Source organism: Pelophylax lessonae (assembly GCF_965119305.1).
Source record: "Pelophylax lessonae genome assembly, chromosome: 4".
Taxonomy (NCBI): domain Eukaryota; kingdom Metazoa; phylum Chordata; class Amphibia; order Anura; family Ranidae; genus Pelophylax; species Pelophylax lessonae.
Genome location: NC_138771.1, coordinates 16,493,265 through 16,513,373, shown reverse-complemented (window position 1 = coordinate 16,513,373; position 20,109 = coordinate 16,493,265). Strand labels below are relative to the sequence as shown.

Genomic DNA, 20,109 nt, shown 5'->3' with positions numbered 1-20,109 from the left:
CTCTGGATGGCCATATGCATGCATGCGCACCTGGCCCATGTTGCTGTTGAGATGTCAGAGCATGCACTAAACATTTTAGATGCACCTTGTTTATTCCTCTTTAAAGTACACCTACACTTAAAAAGTAAACTATGCACTGTGCAATTTCCGGTGTTCTAAAATTTTCTCGGACCCGTGAAAAAATCGGACCTCGTCACTTCCGGTGATAGGAGTCTCAAGTGCGCATGCGCACAAGACATTATCTTGGTTTGGTAAACTTATAACACAGAGCGGGCAGTTGAATGAGAGGAGGCGGGGCTGAGGTGGGACGGAAGACACCGCCGCGTCATCTGCAGAGCTGAATAGAGGAGGCGGGACGGAGGTGCGGCCGTGTAATATATGCAGGACTTTAGCGACTCCTTGTTTTATTATCTTTAGTAATTATCGTATTATTTATCCTTAGGATTTCATTACATTTACTATTTCTTATTTTGTATTATATAAATAGTAAATGTAATGAAATCCGAAGGATAAATAATACGATAATTACTAAAGATAATAAAACAAGGAGTCGCTAAAGTCCTGCATATATTACACGGCCACACCTCCGTCCCGCCTCCTCCGCCAGCTCTGCATATGTGCCTCCCTCCCTGATGTCTCGATGACGCGGCGGTGTCCTCCATCCTCCATCGCACCTCAGCTCCGCCTTCTCTCAATCAGCTGTCCGCTCTCTGTTATAATTTTTCCAAACCACGAAAAATGTCTTCTGCGCATGCGCACGGACGACTCCTATCAGCTGTTTTGTGATGCTCTGTCACCGGAAGTGACGAGGTCCGATTTTTTCACGGGTCCGACAAATCCTATCAGCTGTTTTGTGATGCTCTGTCACCGGAAGTGACGAGGTCCGATTTTTTCACGGGTCCGACAAAATTTTACAACACCGGCAACACGGCACAGCCCAAAATACAACAGAAAGTGAAAATAAAAATTAAACTTTAAAAGATGTGTATAAAAAAAGCAAACTTCCAGGTAAAAGGATACCTAAACCTTCCAACTGCATTGGGAAAGCGATGCAATCAGGTCCCATCTTTTTAATCTGTCCAGCCAATGGAGGGCTGGAGGGATCAGGGGGAGGAAGCCAATTGAGGGTTGGAGGGATTAAGTGGAAGAAGCCAACTGAGGGCTGGAGAGATTAGGGGGAAGAAGCCAGTCAAGAGCTAGGCAGATCAGGGGGAGGGATGGTCGGATTAGGGGTACATAGTCAATGAAGGGCTGAAAAAATCCCCAGTGCCCATCAGTGCAGCCTCATCAGTGCCCATCAATGCAACCTCAGCAGTGTCCATCAATGGAGCCTCACCAGTGCCCATCAGTGCAGCCTGATCAGTGCGCCTAGGCCAGCACCCAGCAGGACCAAAAGGCCATGGCCAGCACCCAGCAGGATCAAAAGGCCATGGCCAGCACCCAGCAGGATCAAAAGGCCATGGCCAGCACCCAGCAGGATCAAAAGGCCATGGCCAGCACCCAGCAGGATCAAAAGGCCATGGCCAGCACCCAGCAGGATCAAAAGGCCATGGCCAGCACTCAGCAGGACCAACAGGCCATGGCCAGCACCCAGCAGGACCAACAGGCCATGGCCAGCACCCAGCAGGACCAACAGGCCATGGCCAGCACCCAGCAGGACCCACAGGCCATGGCCAGCACCCAGCAGGACCCACAGGCCATGGCCAGCACCCAGCAGGACCCACAGCCCACGGCCAGCAGGACCCACAGCCCACGGCCAGCAGGACCCACAGCCCACGGCCAGCAGGACCCACAGCCCACGGCCAGCAGGACCCACAGCCCACGGCCAGCAGGACCCACAGCCCACGGCCAGCAGGACCCACAGCCCACGGCCAGCAGGACCCACAGCCCAAGGCCAGCAGGACCCACAGCCCAAGGCCAGCAGGACCCACAGCCCAAGGCCAGCAGGACCCACAGCCCAAGGCCAGCAGGACCCACAGCCCAAGGCCAGCAGGACCCACAGCCCAAGGCCAGCAGGACCCACAGCCCATGGCCAGCAGGACCCACAGCCCAAGGCCAGCAGGACCCACAGCCCAAGGCCAGCAGGACCCACAGCCCAAGGCCAGCAGGACCCACAGCCCACGGCCAGTAGGACGAACAGGCCATGGCCAGCTCCCAGCAGGACCCACATGCCATAGCCAGTACAGGACCTGACAGCCAGACAGTGTTGGGGGCTATTTCCTATTTTGAGGTTACTGGGTGGGCACTGGGGCAGGGTAAATGGGGTGTATGTGGGGGGGGAGATGGGATGTGTGGGTCAGCTGGGGGTGTAAGGGTGTCTGGCCTGTGGTCTGACTGTATCTTGAGAAATTATAGGAAGCCAATCCAAGGCTGTGCAAATTAGGAGACAAAAGCCCATTGAGGGTTGGAGAGATTACAAAAAGACAGCCAATCCAATGGTGAGGAGATTAGAGGAGGAACACAATTGAGGACTGGGGAAATTAGAGGGGGAAAGTATGATGAAATCAATCTCCCAAGATGCAACTGAAAAACCAAAGCAACTTTTTTTGGAATTATCTACACAATGTATTTGTTGCAAAACATTTTGGGCTTTGTTGCAAGGATGCCAATGGGAAAGTAAATAGTTCACGTTTAGGGCTACATTTATAAAGAAATTGTATGATGTGGAGTAAATACTGCGTTGTCCAGTGGAAAGCAAATCATGACATCCGCTTTCAGCTAGAAGTAGGCCCCTTCGACCTTAGATTCACTTTAAAGTATTAAAAATAAAATCACAAACCAATAGCAATAAAGGCCTTCCTTGGAACCGTAAAATAAAACTGATGAAAAAGTATCTGCAAAAATGTCATTTTAACTGCATGTAAATGCAAAATTCTAATGTTCCTTTAAAAGTTAAAGGTGCTCACCATTCTTCATTTCCACATTAGACCACACATTGGCATTTAAAGCCTGTACTATTCGGGTAACACCGGTGGACTCTGGGAAATCATCTGCAGCAAAAAAAGAATAAAAGAATGAAGAATTCCTGAAACTTCCTGACAGAAGATAAATTTCCAGTTCAAGATTTGATTACCATCTTCATCTGGCAGCTCCTCCGGGTTCAGCTCCACCAGCTCGAACCCATGTTGGATACACCATTCCTGTGCTGTCTGTCTGCTCACACCTGCAAAAAAAAAACAAAAACAAAAAAAAAAAAAAAAAAACGCAGTATTAGAGATGTATATAGTCATGGCCAAAAATATTGGCACCCCTGCATTTCTGTCAGATAATTCATCACTGCACCCAGAAAATTGTTGCAATTATAAATCTTTAGGCATTCTCATGTTCATTTCTTTTGTCTGCATTGGTATGACACAAAAAAGTGGAGAAGCAAAAAGCCAAACCTGACACATTTCCTGCAAAACTCCAAAAATGGACTGGACAAAATTATTGGCACCCTCAATTTAATATTTGGTAGCACACCACTTGGAATAAATAACTGAAATTAATAACTTCCTGGAGCCATCAATGAGTTTCTTACACCTCTCTACTGGAATTTTGGACCACTCTTCTTTCGCCAACTACTGCAGGTCTCTCAGATTTGAGGGGTTCCTTTAACCAACTGGTGTTTTAAGATTTCGCCACAAGTGGGATTTAGACCTTGACTCATTGCTGGCTAGTTCAGTACTCTCCAGCGCTTTGTCTTAAACCATTTCTGGGTGCTTTTTGATGTGTGCTTTGGGTCTTTGTCCTACTGTAAGACCCATGACCTCTGACAGAGACCCAACTTTTTGACACTGGTCCCCAGAATTATTTGGTAGTCTTCAGATTTCAAAACGCAATGCACACGGTGAAGACATCCAGTGCCTGAAGCAGCAAAGCAACCCCAAAACATCAGTGAACCTCCACCATATTTGACTGTAGAGACTGTATTCTTTTCTTTAAAGGCTTCATTTTTTTTGAAACAGTAGAATGACGGGCTTTACCGAAAAGCTGTAATTTTTTTTCGTCTGTCCACAGCACATTCTCCCAAAAGGATTTTGGCTTCCTCAGGTATGTTTTGGCAAATTCCAATCTGGAGTTAGCAGTGGAATCCTCCTGGGTCTCCTACCATTGCGTCCCTTTCATTCAGATGGTGACATAGTGTGAGCGGACATTGTTATACCCTGTGCCAGATGGTCAGCTTGAATTTATCTGGAAGTTGATCGAGGGTTCTTTTACCACCATTCAAACAATCCCTCGTTGCAATCTTTGATCAATTTTTCTCTTTTGGCCACGTCGATTATCTACAGCGCCATGGGCTGTAGGACTTCTTGATAATGTTGAATGCTGAATGTAACAAACAAATGTCTGTTTACATCTACCTGCCTTACATGGAGTGTCCCATCCAGATCCACCTGCCTTACATGGAGTGTCCCATCCAGATCCACCTGCCTTACATGGAGTGTCCCATCCAGATCCACCTGCCTTACATGGAGTGTCCCATCCAGATCCACCTGCCTTACATGGAGTGTCCCATCCAGATCCACCTGCCTTACATGGAGTGTCCCATCCAGATCCACCTGCCTTACATGGAGTGTCCCATCCAGATCCACCTGCCTTACATGGGAGTGTCCATCCAGATCCACCTGCCTTACATGGGAGTGTCCATCCAGATCCACCTGCCTTACATGGGAGTGTCCATCCAGATCCACCTGCCTTACATGGGAGTGTCCATCCAGATCCACCTGCCTTACATGGGAGTGTCCATCCAGATCCACCTGCCTTACATGGGAGTGTCCATCCAGATCCACCTGCCTTACATGGGAGTGTCCATCCAGATCCACCTGCCTTACATGGAGTGTCCATCCAGATCCACCTGCCTTACATAGAGTGTCCCATCCAGATCAGCCTGCCTTACATGGGAGTGTCCATCCAGATCCACCTGCCTTACATGGGAGTGTCCATCCAGATCCACCTGCCTTACATAGAGTGTCCCATCCAGATCCACCTGCCTTACATAGAGTGTCCCATCCAGATCAGCCTGCCTTACATGGAGTGTCCCATCCAGATCAGCCTGCCTTACATGGAGTGTCCCATCCAGATCCACCTGCCTTACATAGAGTGTCCCATCCAGATCCACCTGCCTTACATAGAGTGTCCCATCCAGATCCACCTGCCTTACATGGAGTGTCCCATCCAGATCCGCCTGCCTTACATAGAGTGTTCCACCCAGATCCACCTGAACAATGGACAGGCGGATCTAAACTGCACTGACTTGTGAAGAAGCAATTAGGATGCAATAAAAACACAACAGCGAGAAGCGTACCCAGAGGTATTTCATTTAGAAATAATAGGTTTACAAATAAGCAGTAGGCAATGTTAGTGGAGAAGTGGGGAACCTGTGTCTAAAAATATTGGACCAGAGGACTGCCTTGAAGGAGAAGTATGAAGAGTAGAGATGAGATTATACACAGAGAAAGGCCTACATTTGGTGGCGTGCCTGGACCTACTAGAAGTGGGAAAATGTATGAAGGAGTCTTACCAGTATCAGAAGCCCGGTCACACACCAAGATCATGACATCTAGCATCCAATCTTCCAGCAATGGAAGCCATGGAGACACCGTCTCCAGACCAGATTTCTGTCAGGAAATATGGCATAGTTAAAGCAGAACTCCACCCAAACAGCCTAATACACAGCTACAATTCTGTTGAACCATTCTTATGACTCACACATACTTTCTACAAAGCACAGCCAGGATGCTGACACCCCAATCACTACTGATCTCCCCGTGTCCCCAACCGTGTCCCCTACCTGCTCTCTGCAACGTGGAAGTGAGTGACAGCACTGCTGCGGGTATTTCTTGTGATCTGCTCTCCTATATACTGCTTAGGCCAACCTGTGTCAACATTTTTAACACAAAAGGAAGCCTTGATATGGTTTTCTGGTCTCAGGGAACCCCTGCTATATTCAGAGCTCATAGTACATTAGTGTGATGGTCAGTGGGAATAATTCTACTTACATTTGAGGTCATTGGGAAGAGTTAACCCCTTACAGAGAGCTAAAAATATCAATGGTATCAGTGGTTACTTAGAAATTGCTCATTGCTCAAGGAACCCCTAGCAACGTCTAGAGCAGGGGTGTCAGATTCCATTTAATCACGGCTGCATCAACAGTATGGTTGGCAGATTGTATCTGTAAGACTATGTATCTACTCTTCTAATATTCAGGAGTAAGCTTCAAACAGGGTACAGGGTTTAGGGGTGCGCTGTGTACAGAGTGCAGAGTTCAGGGGTGCGCTGTGTACAGAGTGCAGAGTTCAGGGGTGCGCCGTGTACAGAGTGCAGAGTTCAGGGGTGCGTCGTGTACAGAGTGCATGGTTCAGGGGTGCGTCGTGTACAGAGTGCATGGTTCAGGGGTGCGTCGTGTACAGAGTGCAGGGTGCACTGTCTACAGAGTGCAGAGCTCAGCGATGCGCTGTCTACAGAGTGCAGAGCTCAGCGATGCGCTGTCTACAGAGTGCAGAGCTCAGCGATGCGCTGTCTACAGAGTGCAGAGCTCAGCGATGCGCTGTCTACAGAGTGCAGAGCTCAGCGATGCGCTGTCTACAGAGTGCAGAGCTCAGCGATGCGCTGTCTACAGAGTGCAGCGCTCAGGGGTGCGCTGTCTACAGAGTGCAGCACTCAGGGGTGCGCTGTCTACAGAGTGCGGGGCTCAGGGGTGCGCTGTCTACAGAGTGCGGGGCTCAGGGGTGCGCTGTCTACAGAGTGCGGGGCTCAGGGGTGCGCTGTGTACAGAGTGCAGGGCTCAGGGGTGCGCTATGTACAGAGTGCATGGTTCAGGGGTGCGTCGTGTACAGAGTGCAGGGTGTGCTGTGTACAGAGTGCGGGGCTCAGGGGTGCACTGTGTACAGAGTGCAGAGCTTAGCGATGCGCTGTCTACAGAGTGCAGAGCTCAGCGATGCGCTGTCTACAGAGTGCAGAGCTCAGGGGTGCGCTGTCTACAGAGTGCAGAGCTCAGGGGTGCGCTGTCTACAGAGTGCAGGGCTCAGGGGTGCGCTGTCTACAGAGTGCAGGGCTCAGGGGTGCGCTGTCTACAGAGTGCAGGGCTCAGGGGTGCGCTGTCTACAGAGTGCAGGGCTCAGGGGTGCGCTGTCTACAGAGTGCAGGGCTCAGGGGTGCGCTGTCTACAGAGTGCAGGGCTCAGGGGTGCGCTGTCTACAGAGTGCAGGGCTCAGGGGTGCGCTGTCTACAGAGTGCAGGGCTCAGGGGTGCGCTGTCTACAGAGTGCAGGGCTCAGGGGTGCGCTGTCTACAGAGTGCAGGGCTCAGGGGTGCGCTGTCTACAGAGTGCAGGGCTCAGGGGTGCGCTGTCTACAGAGTGCAGGGCTCAGGGGTGCGCTGTCTACAGAGTGCAGGGCTCAGGGGTGCGCTGTCTACAGAGTGCAGGGGTGAGCTTTGTACAGAGTGCGGGGCTCAGGGGTGCGTTGTGTACAGAGTGCGGGGCTCAGGGGTGCGCTGTGTACAGAGTGCAGGGCTTTATGGTGTGCTATGCACAATGTGCAACACCAGACCCTCAAAGCTTCCTTGCATCTCTACTCTCTCCTACTTCTTCCTGTGTAGGCGGTTCTCTCTACTACCCATGTATTTGGCTCGGTTATACCTCCCTGTGCAGGCGGCAATGCCTTTCAAGGAGATCGTCCTCACTTTCACATTCAGGAAAGCTGTCCTCGCCATGAGGGATCTATTACACTGAAAGCAAAGCATTGTCTTATAAACACAGAAGGCTTCTTCGTTTACAAGTGACAGCGGGAAGCAGGAAGGTGGGAGCTGAAGGATCTTGAATGCAGTTCTGCCATGATCTTGCTGTATAACTGCATGGGCGGGCCACAAGACAAGGCCTGGCGGGCCATATTCAGCCCGCGGCCTTGTGTTTGACATATGTGCTCTACAGCATGTGTCAAACACAAGGCCACCAGGCCATTTCATGTGGCCCTTCCACCCAGGGCTTTTTAGCGCACCCCTGCACTCTGTACATAGCACATCGCTAAACCCTACACTCTGTACATAGCACGCTGCTAAACCCTGAACCTGTAAGTAGCACACTCCTAAACTCTGTACGTAGAACACCCCTGACCCTTGCACTCTGTATGTAGTGCAACCCTGACACTTGAACTCTGTACGTAGCGCACCCCTGAACTCTGCACTCTGTACGTAGCGCACCCTAGGATCCTGAGCTTGGTACATAGCACACCTCTGAATTTTGCACTCTGAATAGGGAACCCCAGAACTGCACTCTGTACATAGTGCATCCATGCATTCCACACAACGCATTCCTGGTCTTTATTGCCCCTTTAAGATACTCCCACTTGTAGTGCAATATGGCCACACCCACCATTCGATGCGGTTCGAGGGGAGGGGGGGGGGTGTGGTTGAGTTTCTGCACCTATTCTAAGAAAAAAAATCCTGGGATAAATTTATGTAGTTTTACAAAAAAAAAAAAAAAGAAAAACGGCCCTTTGAGGATAACCATAATGCTGATGCGGCCCTCTATAAAATTGTGTTTGACCCCCCTTGCTCTAGAGCAGTGGTCCTCAACTCCGGTCCTCAGGGCCCACTAAGCCTCTGTTTCCACTAGTGCGGCTACGAAGTCGTGCTACTTCTAGCACGACTTCGTAGCGAAAGTAAACTGCGGCTTCAGTGAGACTTGTCCCTCATATATAGAGGGAAGTCGCACTGAAGGCGGCTCAAAAGTAGTGCACGATCTACTTTTGAAGTCGCCGCAACTGAAGCCGCGGCAGTGGAAACGGGCCCCATTGAAAACAATGGGTTTTGACTTGCTGTGCGACTTGACATGTGTCAAGTCGCACCGCAAGTCGCACTAGTGGAAACCGAGCCTAACAGTCCAGATTTTAAGTATTACCTTGGGGTGATGCAGACTAGAATACTGCAATCACTGAGCAGCAAATGAGATCACCTGTGATGTAATTTAGTTATCTTGAAAACCTGGCCTGTTAGTGGGCCCCGATGACCGGAGTTGAGGACCACTGCTCTAGAGGATTCTAAAGAACGCTGGTTGAGAAAGGCTGGTCTAAACACGTCTTCCCCCAGCTCCTAGTGCCTGAAAACATGATACAATGGCAATACTGGGCAATGCAATCGAGTCAAACTGGCTAACAGCACATTCTTTGCAACTTTCAGCTGTGCGAGAAACAACAGGAACATAATGTAGAGGAATATTCCAAGCAGTTTATTTTTAGTATTGTAATGATTTTATATCGGGACTGCACGGGGGGTTGCAAAAATCAAAAAACGCTAAGCTTGTATACAATTTGGGCATTATTAAAATTATAGCCCTCTGGTTGCTAAGAAAATGCAGAACACAGTGAAAGCAGTAACTTGGCTAATGAATATCTCGAATCACAAGACTCGGACGGAGCCAGGCTACTGAAAAAACATTCACTTCCAATTATAAAAGGTTCAGTTTCTCTACAAGAGACATTTATATTGGAAGCTACTCTGCAGCAAACAAGTAAAAACAGAGAGAAAACGATCGCTGGAATCCGATCGCTAGGCTTGTATATTTTATATCTTGTTAATACTTAAGCCCCGTACACACGTACCGATCGTCGGCCGAACGATCGGCCGTCTTTTGTCTTCGGGCTGTCGCGTCTGTTGAAAAGTACAAAAGACTGCACAAGAATTTTGTCCGCCGACTACAGCCGACTGCAGAAGTGATGTCATGTGATGGTTAACGTTCCCTGTGTTTTTTCTTTTCTGAGCATGCCCAGTCTTGCAAATCTGCTGTCTGTCGGCCGAATTCTGTATTGACTTACATTGTATCATCCCATTTCACCACAGGATTTCACCTGGTGACTTTTCCAGTGCCCTACCTGTGCTTTTCCTTCCAGTTCATTGTGCCTGGAAAATAGAGAACGACCATGGCGTCCAAAAAGCGTTCTTTTTTGCGCAAAAGCGCTTTTAGATGAACTGGAAAACAGCGACAGCGAAACTGAGTTACTTGAAGAACTGAGCGGAAAATTCATCATCAGGTACGGAAAGTGACGACAGCGACAGTTCTGATGTCTCTTTCTGGCACATCGCTTGTGGAATTTGGGAAGTATATCAAATGATTCTTCAGAATTTCCAATATCTGAAAATCGATCATTCTTGATGTACTGATGGCCTATCTCATTTCATGAGGCCTGTAAAATGCCAGGACAGTACAAATACCCCCCAAATTACCCCCAAATAAAGTGGCATAGCAAGTTTTTTAAACTTGTAATTTTTTGTAAAATGAAGGAATTAAAAAAAAAAAAAAATTATATATTTTTTTTTTTTTTTTTTTTTTACATACTGTCACCAGTGCAGTTCATGATGTTGTACTGTACTGGTGACAGCATGTAAAAAATAAAAAAAAAAATATGACAAAAACTACTGGTGTTGACATATAACTGGTGTGGCTGTGATAAGGGATACTAACTGGTGACAGTACGGAAAAAAAAAAAGAAACATTTTTTTTTACAATTATTTTTTTTAAACCACAGCAATTTAATGATACCATAGTAATATTGTACTGCTCAGGAGGAAGTGATCTCATTATGTCTGCATATAGCAATGAAATTAATTGCTATAAGCCATCGTTTTACTGAATGAAATTGATTTGTTTGTTTTGTTGTGATTAGCCACAGCTGATCACATGGCACAGATGGGCTGTGATTGGCGCAGTCTGTACCATGTGATCACTGTGACCAATCACATCTAGCAACACAATGAATGGCTTGAAAGGAAGCCATCCATTGTTTACAATGGTCATGTGATCTGCTGTGATTGGTTACAGCGGTCACATGGTACTGGCAGCGGGGCCGGTACAGTGATCAGTCATCAGCTGTGTCCAGTGGATAGTGCTGGTGTGTGAAGCGCGATCGCGGAGAACATCATATGACGTCCACCCAGATCGACAAGAGGCCCGCCCAGTCATCAATTTAATATAGGCTGGGCGGAAAGTGATTAACTCTTGCATCGTTGGAAAGAGGAGGTGAGTATTTCTGTGAGTTTAGTTCCGCTTTCCTTTTTCAATCCCAGTATAAAAGACTACATCAGACTGTCATTTTAATCTAGTCCTATACATATTTTTATCTTAAATCCGCTATAAACACTTACCACTGTGCTGTCGAAGTATACGACGAAGGCCTGGACAGACTCCGCTACCCGAGCGGTCACCTGGGTTGTGCTGGGTACTATGCAGATATTTACAAGGGCTGTGTAGTACTTGTTGTCTATCCTCCAGGGGTAATGCCGCACACCCTCCGTCTCCTGTACAAGCTCGGGAAGCTGGTCTGTGCCGATGATTTCTTAAAAAAAAAAAAAAAAATGTATTACTTAGACAAAAAGTTTTACCAATCTCTCTCTCTCATTTAACCTTTTCACTGCCAGAGCCGTTTTTGCATTTTTTGCATACATGTTTAATCACTTAAGCCCCGGAAGATTTTACCCCCTTCCTGACCAGGGGGTATTTTGCGATTCGGCACTGCGTGATTTTAACGGACAATTGCACGGTCGTGCGACGCTGTACCTAAACCAATTTGACGTCCTTTTTTTCCCACAAACAGAGCTTTCTTTTGGTGGTATTTGATCACCTGTGCGATTTTTTGATCATGCGCTATAAACAAAAAAAAGAGCGACAATTTTGCAAAAATAACAATATTTTTCACATTTTTTTTATATGAAATTCCCCAAAAAAAAAAATGTAAAAATCAAAATTTAACATTTTCGGCCAATTTGTTTTATGCTACATATGTTTGGTAAAAAAAAAAAAAAAAAAAAAAAAAAAAAAAAAAAAAAAAAAAATCGCAAAAAGCGTATTTTGATTGGTTTGCGCAAAAGTTATCGCGTTTACTAACAAAGGGAAAGATTTTTGTCATTTTTGTTTTTTTTTTTTAACGCGTAATGGTGGCGATCTGCGATTTTTTTTGCGGTACTGCGACATTGCGGCGGACAGATCGGACCCCTGACTGACATTTTTGACACTTTTGGGGTTACCAGTGACATTACTGCAGTAATCAGAGCTATACATATGCACTGTTACTGCAAAATTACACTGGTAGTGAAGGGGTTAACTTTATTTGAGAGGGAGGGGCTGTGTGTGTCCCTAGGGGCGTGATTCTAACTGTGATTGGCTGTCTGTTTAGCTGTAGAAACAGTGATCAACGGTTCTACATAGTAGAGCCGTGTGATCACAGTTTCTACACAGGGGAGAATGACAGGCGGCTTGTTTACACAAGCCGCCTGACTTTCTCCCTCTGCAGCGGCGATCGCAGAGTGACCGGCGGACATCGGGTCCGCCAGTCACACGCGCGGGGGGGCCGTGACCACGCTGGGGCGCGCCTCCGGCGGCGCGCGCTCGCTCGCTCCCTAGACCCTCACAGGCTAGCGACGTAGCCCTACGTCGCTTTGCCTGTGAGGGGCTGACTGCCGACGTAGATAGTCGTGCGGCAGTCGGCAAGTGGTTAAAAAAGCTTTTCAGCCCTAAAGATTACACAAAACCCCCAAACATGATATGTGTTGAAAGCAGACACCCTAGAGCAGTGATGGTGAACCTTGGCACCCCAGATGTTTTGGAACTACATTTCCCATGATGCTCAACAACACTGCAGAGTGCATGAGCAGCATGGGAAATGTAGTTCCAAAGACATCTGGGGTGCCAAGGTTCTCCATCATTGCCCTAGAGCAGGGGTCTTCAAACTACGGCCCTCCAGTTGTTCAGGAACTACAATTCCCATCATGCCTAGTTATGTCTGTGAATGTCAGAGTTTTACAATGCCTCATGGGATGTGTAGTTCCCCAACAGCTGGAGGGCCGTAGTTTGAGGATCCCTGCCCTAGAGAATAAAATAGTGGTAGTTCCAATTTTTTTATGTCACACGATATTACAACAAAAGCAAAATTTCAGTAAAAAACATACTAAAGTAAATTTTAGGGCTAAATAAACGACCCCAATTTTTGGTAAAATATAAAAGACAAGGTTGCGCTGAGTAAATAAATACCCAGTATCTCAAACCTTAAATTTGCGTGCTTCCGTGAAAAGGCGACTTACTTCAGTACCCTATATTATCTATAGGTGGCGTTTCCAAGGCCCCCTATAAGTCATCAGTTTAGTGTAACGGAGGAGGTCTGGTGCTAGAATTATTGCTCTCACTGCGGCGTGCGTGGCAATATGTAACATATGTATCGCAATCGGCGTTTAACCACTTTACCACCGGAGGATTTTGCTGTCTTACGTCCAGGCCACTTTTTGCGTTTTGGCACTGTGCGACTTTAACTGACAATTGCGCGGTCGTGCGACGCCGTACCCAAACGAAATTTACGTCTTTTTTTCCCCACAAACAGAGCTTTCTTTTGATGGTATTTGATCACCTGTGCGATTTTTATTTTTTGCGCTATAAACAAAAAAAAGAGCGTTTATTTTGAAAAAATAACAATATTTTTAACATTTTTTTATATGAAATTCCCCCCAAAAAAAATTTAAAATCTAAATTTTTTTAACATTTTAGGGCAATTTGTTTTCTGCTACATATTTTTGGTAAAAAAAATCACAATAAGCGTATTTTGATTGGTTTGCGCAAAAGTTATTGCGTTTACTAAATAAGGGAAAGATTTTTGTCATTTTTGGTGTTTTTTTTTTTTAACGAGTAATGGCGGCGATCTGCGATTTTTTTTTTGCGGGACTGCGACATTGCGGCGGACAGATCAGACCCTTGACTGACATTTTTGACACTTTTGGGGGGACCAGTGACATTACTACAGTAATCAGTGCTATAAATATGCACTGTTACTGTAAAAATGACACTGGCAGGGAAGGGGTTCATTTTATTGGAGAGGGAGGGGTTAATGTATGCCTGGTGCTTACATGTGTGGGGGGAGGTGACTGAGTGACACAGGGACAGATCGCATGTTCAGCTAGGCTGTATGTTTGTCACGTAGGAGATCCGCCCGCTCTGTTTACACAAGCAGGCGGATCTCCAGACTCGATTCCCCGACGATCGGGGAAGAGCAGCGGCGATCTCCGCCGCTCCTCCCCTGGCCCGACTCCCGCTGTGAATGAAAACAGTGGGAGCGCGCCTCCGGTGGCGCGCGAGCGCCGCCTACAGGGAAAGGAGTCCAGCGACGTAGGTCTAAGTCGCTGGACGGAATCGAACCACTTTGCCGCAGTACACTCAACGTGACCGGTCGGCAAGTGGTTAACACATGCGTGCCCCTGACGCATGCGTTTACATTTGTATGTGCGTATATGTGGAAGTGGGGGGGTCTCAAAATTATTTTGGGCAAGGGGGGATTTTATGCACTTGGGTGCAACTTTATTTTTTTTTTGCAAAACGTTATTTACTTCACTCCGTGTGTGAAAGGGCCCTTACGTACGATCATGAGCCACTGATCAGATCTCTGTTTGCACCATGTAATCTCCTAAATTGATCGATCACAATACGATTGTATTCATGAACACACTATTGTGAAATAACTGATAGCTTTCCGCCCTGGTTGATTGACTCAGTTTGATCACACCTATTGATCACCCAGCATAAAATTGAAGCATGTATGGATACCATTGGTATGTATGTGAGATAGAGACCTTAGATTGGAAGCTCCTTGGGGGCAGTGACTGATATGAATGTACAATATACTGTAATGTAAAGCACCATGTATATGGTCAGTGCTATATAAATACTAGGAGGAGCACCGAATAGAAATTTTGGTGCCAAAACCGAAAATGCAGGATGCACTTGTCCGAAAACCAAAACCGAAAAAATATTTATATATTATTGGATTATATTTGACTTTTTAATTAATAGCATCAATTTAAATGAATATGAATTTATTGTCAGCCATTAGGCTGGGTTCACCCTGCGAATCCGGTGTGGGTTCCTGCTAGGGATGCACCGAATGTTCCGCAACCGAACATTATTCGGCCGAAAATAGCAAAAAAAGCACTTTCGGTGTTCGGCCGAATAAGTAAAAAGGCTGAATAAATTTGTGCCGAACAATGTCCCGACCGGCGACCCGCCATCCCCGAGCATAACATAGCCGGAGGCACTACAGGAAGCAGAGCGGATGCTTCCCGTATAGCTGCTTAGCGCCGGGGTCTGTCACAGGCGGAGTGATACCAAATGTACTCCGCCTCCGCCTGTGACAGGGCACAGGAGCCATACAGTAAACATCGACTCTGCAGATGGGAGGGAGGTAAGGAGAGACATGAGAGGACAGAGACACGAGAGGACAAGAGAGAGAGACACGAGAGGACAAGAGAGAGAGTGAGAGGACAAGAGAGAGAGAGAGACATGAGAGGACAAGAGAGAGAGTGAGAGGACAAGAGAGAGAGAGAGAGAGACACACGAGAGGACAAGAGAGAGAGAGAGAGACACACGAGAGGACAAGAGAGAGAGAGAGAGAGACACGAGAGGACAAGAGAGAGAGAGAGAGACACGAGAGGACAAGAGAGAGAGAGACACGAGAGGACAAGAGAGAGAGAGAGACACAAGAGGACAAGAGAGAGAGACACGAGAAGACAAGAGAGAGAGACACGAGAGGACAAGAGAGAGAGAGTGAGAGGACAAGAGAGAGAGAGTGAGAGGACAAGAGAGAGAGAGTGAGAGGACAAGAGAGAGAGAGTGAGAGGACAAGAGAGAGAGAGTGAAAGGACAAGAGAGAGAGAGTGAAAGGACAAGAGAGAGAGAGTGAGAGGACAAGAGAGAGAGAGAGAGAGAGACACACGAGAGGACAAGAGAGAGGACAAAAAATTGGCAAAATAAATGGAAAAAATGCGAAACACCGTGTTCGGTATTTGGCCTTCGGCCAAGCATTTCATTATTATTCGGCTTCGGCCAAGAATTTCATTTCGGTGCATCCCTAGTTCCTACATCACACCTGAATCGCAGGTGAATCTGCGAATCACTGGGGGGTCTCAATGTAAAGTTAATGACACCCCCAGATCGGTTCGCAGATCGCAGTGCAAACTGTCAAATGGTACAGGACTCGGATTGCATGAGTGTGAACACCCATGCGATCCGATCCCAGTGCAGACCAAACAAAAGGGTCTTGCACCATTTTGGTCCAAATGTGATGCAAATTCAAACTGTATGGCTGAATTTGCATTACACAGACAGTGCATTTGATCTGCACAGCAATGCGGTGCGAATTACATGCGATGTCTGTGATCGCACCAGTGTGAACCCAGCCTGATTGGCACCTTTAGCACAAGAAAAGATCAAGAAAAATGCATCCCTTTAAATTCTATCTATGTCTGCACACTGGTCCATTGCGCTTCTGTTGTGGATAATGCTAACTGCATTTTGCACCTCCCTGTCGAAATGCATTGAAAATGCAGCAAGAACGCATCATTAACACACCCGTTACGTTTTTGATGTCACAAGACCTATGAAAAATAAACCATAAGCACACTAAAATTGTGGTAAAAAGACGCAAAATTGCAGTAAAATCGCTGCACGATCATGTGCGTTTTCAGGAAAATGCCGATAACAATTTACGTCGGCTGAAATTTCGGTGCATCTCTAATAAGTACCTGTAATAAATAGTGATCCAGCTTTCACTTCTCCTGTAGCATCAATAAAAAAAAAAAATACTACAAATCTGCACATTGAACTACTTTAGTCAAGGTTTTGACAGAGACCCCCTCCCCCCAGTCAAGAGGGCTGTACCAACAGTCATAACCTTTTTATTAAAGGAGAAGTACAGCCAAATCTCATTTGGCTGTACTTCTCCTGTGGATCGCAGGAGGGCAGTTTGTTCGCCTGGACTGGCACCCGGCTCAGCCTCTCAGCGAGCCGGCCGCTCCTGCCCCCTCCACAGCCCAGCGCTCCAGTGAGCACTGGGGGGGGCCAGAACAGAGAGCTGCTGACTGACAATCACCAGCTCACTGCTCAGGGAGCTTTGAGCAGCGAGCGATCAGCGGTGTTTGATTGCTCTCAGTGTTAGAGCCAGAGGGGGACTGATGCTGCATTCACCTAGGTAAGTATGATTCTACAAGAAAAAAAACAAACCCCATACTTCTCTTTTAACCTACAAAAGTTGTTCAAATTTCACGTGTCGGTAGAGTAACCCCTCCTCTACAGTAACCCCTCCTCTACAGTAACCCCTCCTCTACAGTAACCCCTCCTCTACAGTAACCCCTCCTCTACAGTAACCCCTCCTCTACAGTAACTCCTCCTCTACAGTAACCCCTCCTCTACAGTAACTCCTCCTCTACAGTAACTCCTCCTCTACAGTAACTCCTCCTCCAGAGCAGTGTTTCTCAACCTTTTTTCAGTCGGGCGCCCTTGAAAAGTATTTTCAGTCTTGAGGCACCCCTGCCCAAGGTTTGATTCACGTTACTGTGCATCACAGAACACGCGCAGAATCGTGCTCGTTCCTGACACACAGACAAATTCTCTGCTCTTTAGGGGTGCCATTAATTCTTAATGACACCCCACACTTTGGCAAACATGGGGTGCTTTGGGTGCAGCACAAGTTTAAAAAAAAGGGTCAGGGACTTCTTTCCCTGCATTTCTGCTGGTAGAGAAGCCCATTGAAGCCCTACACGCAGCACACATACACACAGGGCTTGTTCACATGTCGGGTTGGAGGGGCAGTAAAACCACATGGTTGAGCTGCCTTTACTACCCTCATCTGCTCCCCCTTTAGCTGCAGAGGTAGCATCTGGGGATGTACACATGTGGTGGCTGCAGCTGGAGGTATACCCAGGGTGAATGGGGCTGCACTGCAACCACCCTGCAACTGTGAGCATGGTTGCGGTGTGGTGGTGCTGCATTTACGGGCTTAAAACAGGAGGAGGTGAGAAGCAACATATTGCCTCTTTACCGCTTGCCAAATGCCTCTGAAAAGTGATCTAAGCAAGCAACACATGTACAAACACACATGTATACATGCAAACATACAGACACATGTGCACACACACACACAAACACATGTACAAACACACACATACAAATGCATACACATGTAAACATGAACACATACAGACACATGCGCACACACACACACACATACAAATGCACACACATGCATACACATGTATACATGAACACACACAGACACATGTACAAACAACACATACAAATGCGCACACATGCATACATGAACACACACACACACAGACACATGGACACATGTACACACATACAAACACATGTATACACACACACACAAACTTTAAAAGTTCTATTACAATACCTTTCCTCACAGAGGCCGGGTAATGCACTGTAGGGGGAAGCAGAGAGCACAATACACTCCCCCTCCGTTAACTTTTGCTTTGCTGAGGCTGACGGAGCTTCCTCACAGTTCCGATGTACAGCAGAGGATCGGGAGATCGGGCTCATCTGAAGCCCTTCTCTTCCAAGATCACGCGGCACACCTGAGGACCTCTGGCAGCACACTAGTGTGCCGGGGCACACCGGTTGAGAAAAGCTGCTCTAGTCTATAGTAACTCTTCCTCTTTTTTATTGCAAGTAAATAATGGATTCCAAGGAGAAGCAACGTGCCGTCATTGAGTTCTTGATGAAGGAGGGGTGCAGGCTGTCTATCTACAGTGCCTTGCGAAAGTATTCGGTCCCCTTGAACTTTGTGACCTTTTGCCACATTTCAGGCTTCAAACATAAAGATATAAAACTGTAATTTTTTGTGAAGAATCAACAACAAGTGGGACACAATCATGAAGTGGAATGAAATTTATTGGACATTTCAAACTTTGTTAAAAAATAAAAAACTGAAAAATTGGGCGTGCAAAATTATTCAGCCCCCTTAAGTTAATACTTTGTAGTGCCACCTTTTGCTGCGATTACAGCTGTAAGTCGCTTGGGGTATGTCTCTATCAGTTTTGCACATCGAGAGACTGACATTTTTGCCCATTCCTCCTTGCAAAACAGCTCCAGCTCAGTGAGGTTGGATGGAGAGCGTTTGTGAACAGCAGTTTTCAGGTCTTTCCACAGATTCTCGATTGGATTCAGGTCTGGACTTTGACTTGGCCATTCTAACACCTGGATATGTTTATTTGTGAACCATTCCATTGTAGATTTTGCTTTATGTTTTGGATCATTGTCTTGTTGGAGGACAAATCTCCGTCCCAGTCTCAGGTCTTTTGCAGACTCCATCAGGTTTTCTTCCAGAATGGTCCTGTATTTGGCTCCATCCATCTTCCCATCAATTTTAGCCATCTTCCCTGTCCCTGCTAAAGAAAAGCAGGCCCAAACCATGATGCTGCCACCACCATGTTTGACAGTGGGGATGGTGTGTTCAGGGTGATGAGCTGGGTTGCTTTTACGCCAAACATAACGTTTTGCATTGTTGCCAAAAAGTTTGATTTTGGTTTCATCTGAGCAGAGCACCTTCTTCCACATGTTTGGTGTCTCCCAGGTGGCTTGTGGCAAACTTTAAACAACACTTTTTATGGATATCTTTAAGAAATGGCTTTCTTCTTGCCACTCTTCCATAAAGGCCAGATTTGTGCAGTATACGACTGATTGTTGTCCTATGGACAGAGTCTCCCACCTCAGCTGTAGATCTCTGCAGTTCATCCAGAGTGATCATGGGCCTCTTGGCTGCATCTCTGATCAGTCTTCTCCTTGTATGAGCTGAAAGTTTAGAGGGACGGCCAGGTCTTCGTAGATTTGCAGTGGTCTGATACTCCTTCCATTTCAATATTATCGCTTGCACAGTGCTCCTTGGGATGTTTAAAGCTTGGGAAATATTTTTGTATCCGGCTTTAAACTTCTCCACAACAGTATCTCGGACCTGCCTGGTGTGTTCCTTGTTCTTCATGATGCTCTCTGCGCTTTAAACGGACCTCTGAGACTATCACAGTGCAGGTGCATTTATACGGAGACTTGATTACACACAGGTGGATTCTATTTATCATCATTAGTCATTTAGGTCAACATTGGATCATTCAGAGATCCTCACTGAACTTCTGGAGAGAGTTTGCTGCACTGAAAGTAAAGGGGCTGAATAATTTTGCACCCCCAATTTTTCAGTTTTTTTATTTGTTAACAGAGTTTGAAATATCCAATAAATTTCGTTCCACTTCATGATTGTGTCCCACTTGTTGTTGATTCTTCACAAAAAATTACAGTTTTATATCTTTATGT

General features: G+C 46.7%; 1 protein-coding gene across 1 annotated transcript in view; it reads right to left on the bottom strand.

The window, feature by feature from the left end:
- Window positions 1–20,109, bottom strand: part of AAGAB (alpha and gamma adaptin binding protein) — a 58,896-nt gene that overhangs the window by 30,463 nt on the left and 8,324 nt on the right. Inside the window, exons 2-5 of the mRNA XM_082253033.1 lie at window positions 11,121–11,311; window positions 5,504–5,600; window positions 3,074–3,163; window positions 2,907–2,990 (exon numbers count right to left, since the gene is read on the bottom strand). Of these exons, the coding sequence (XP_082109159.1) occupies window positions 2,907–2,990; window positions 3,074–3,163; window positions 5,504–5,600; window positions 11,121–11,311 (462 nt within the window). The remainder of the gene's footprint in view (window positions 1–2,906; window positions 2,991–3,073; window positions 3,164–5,503; window positions 5,601–11,120; window positions 11,312–20,109) is intronic.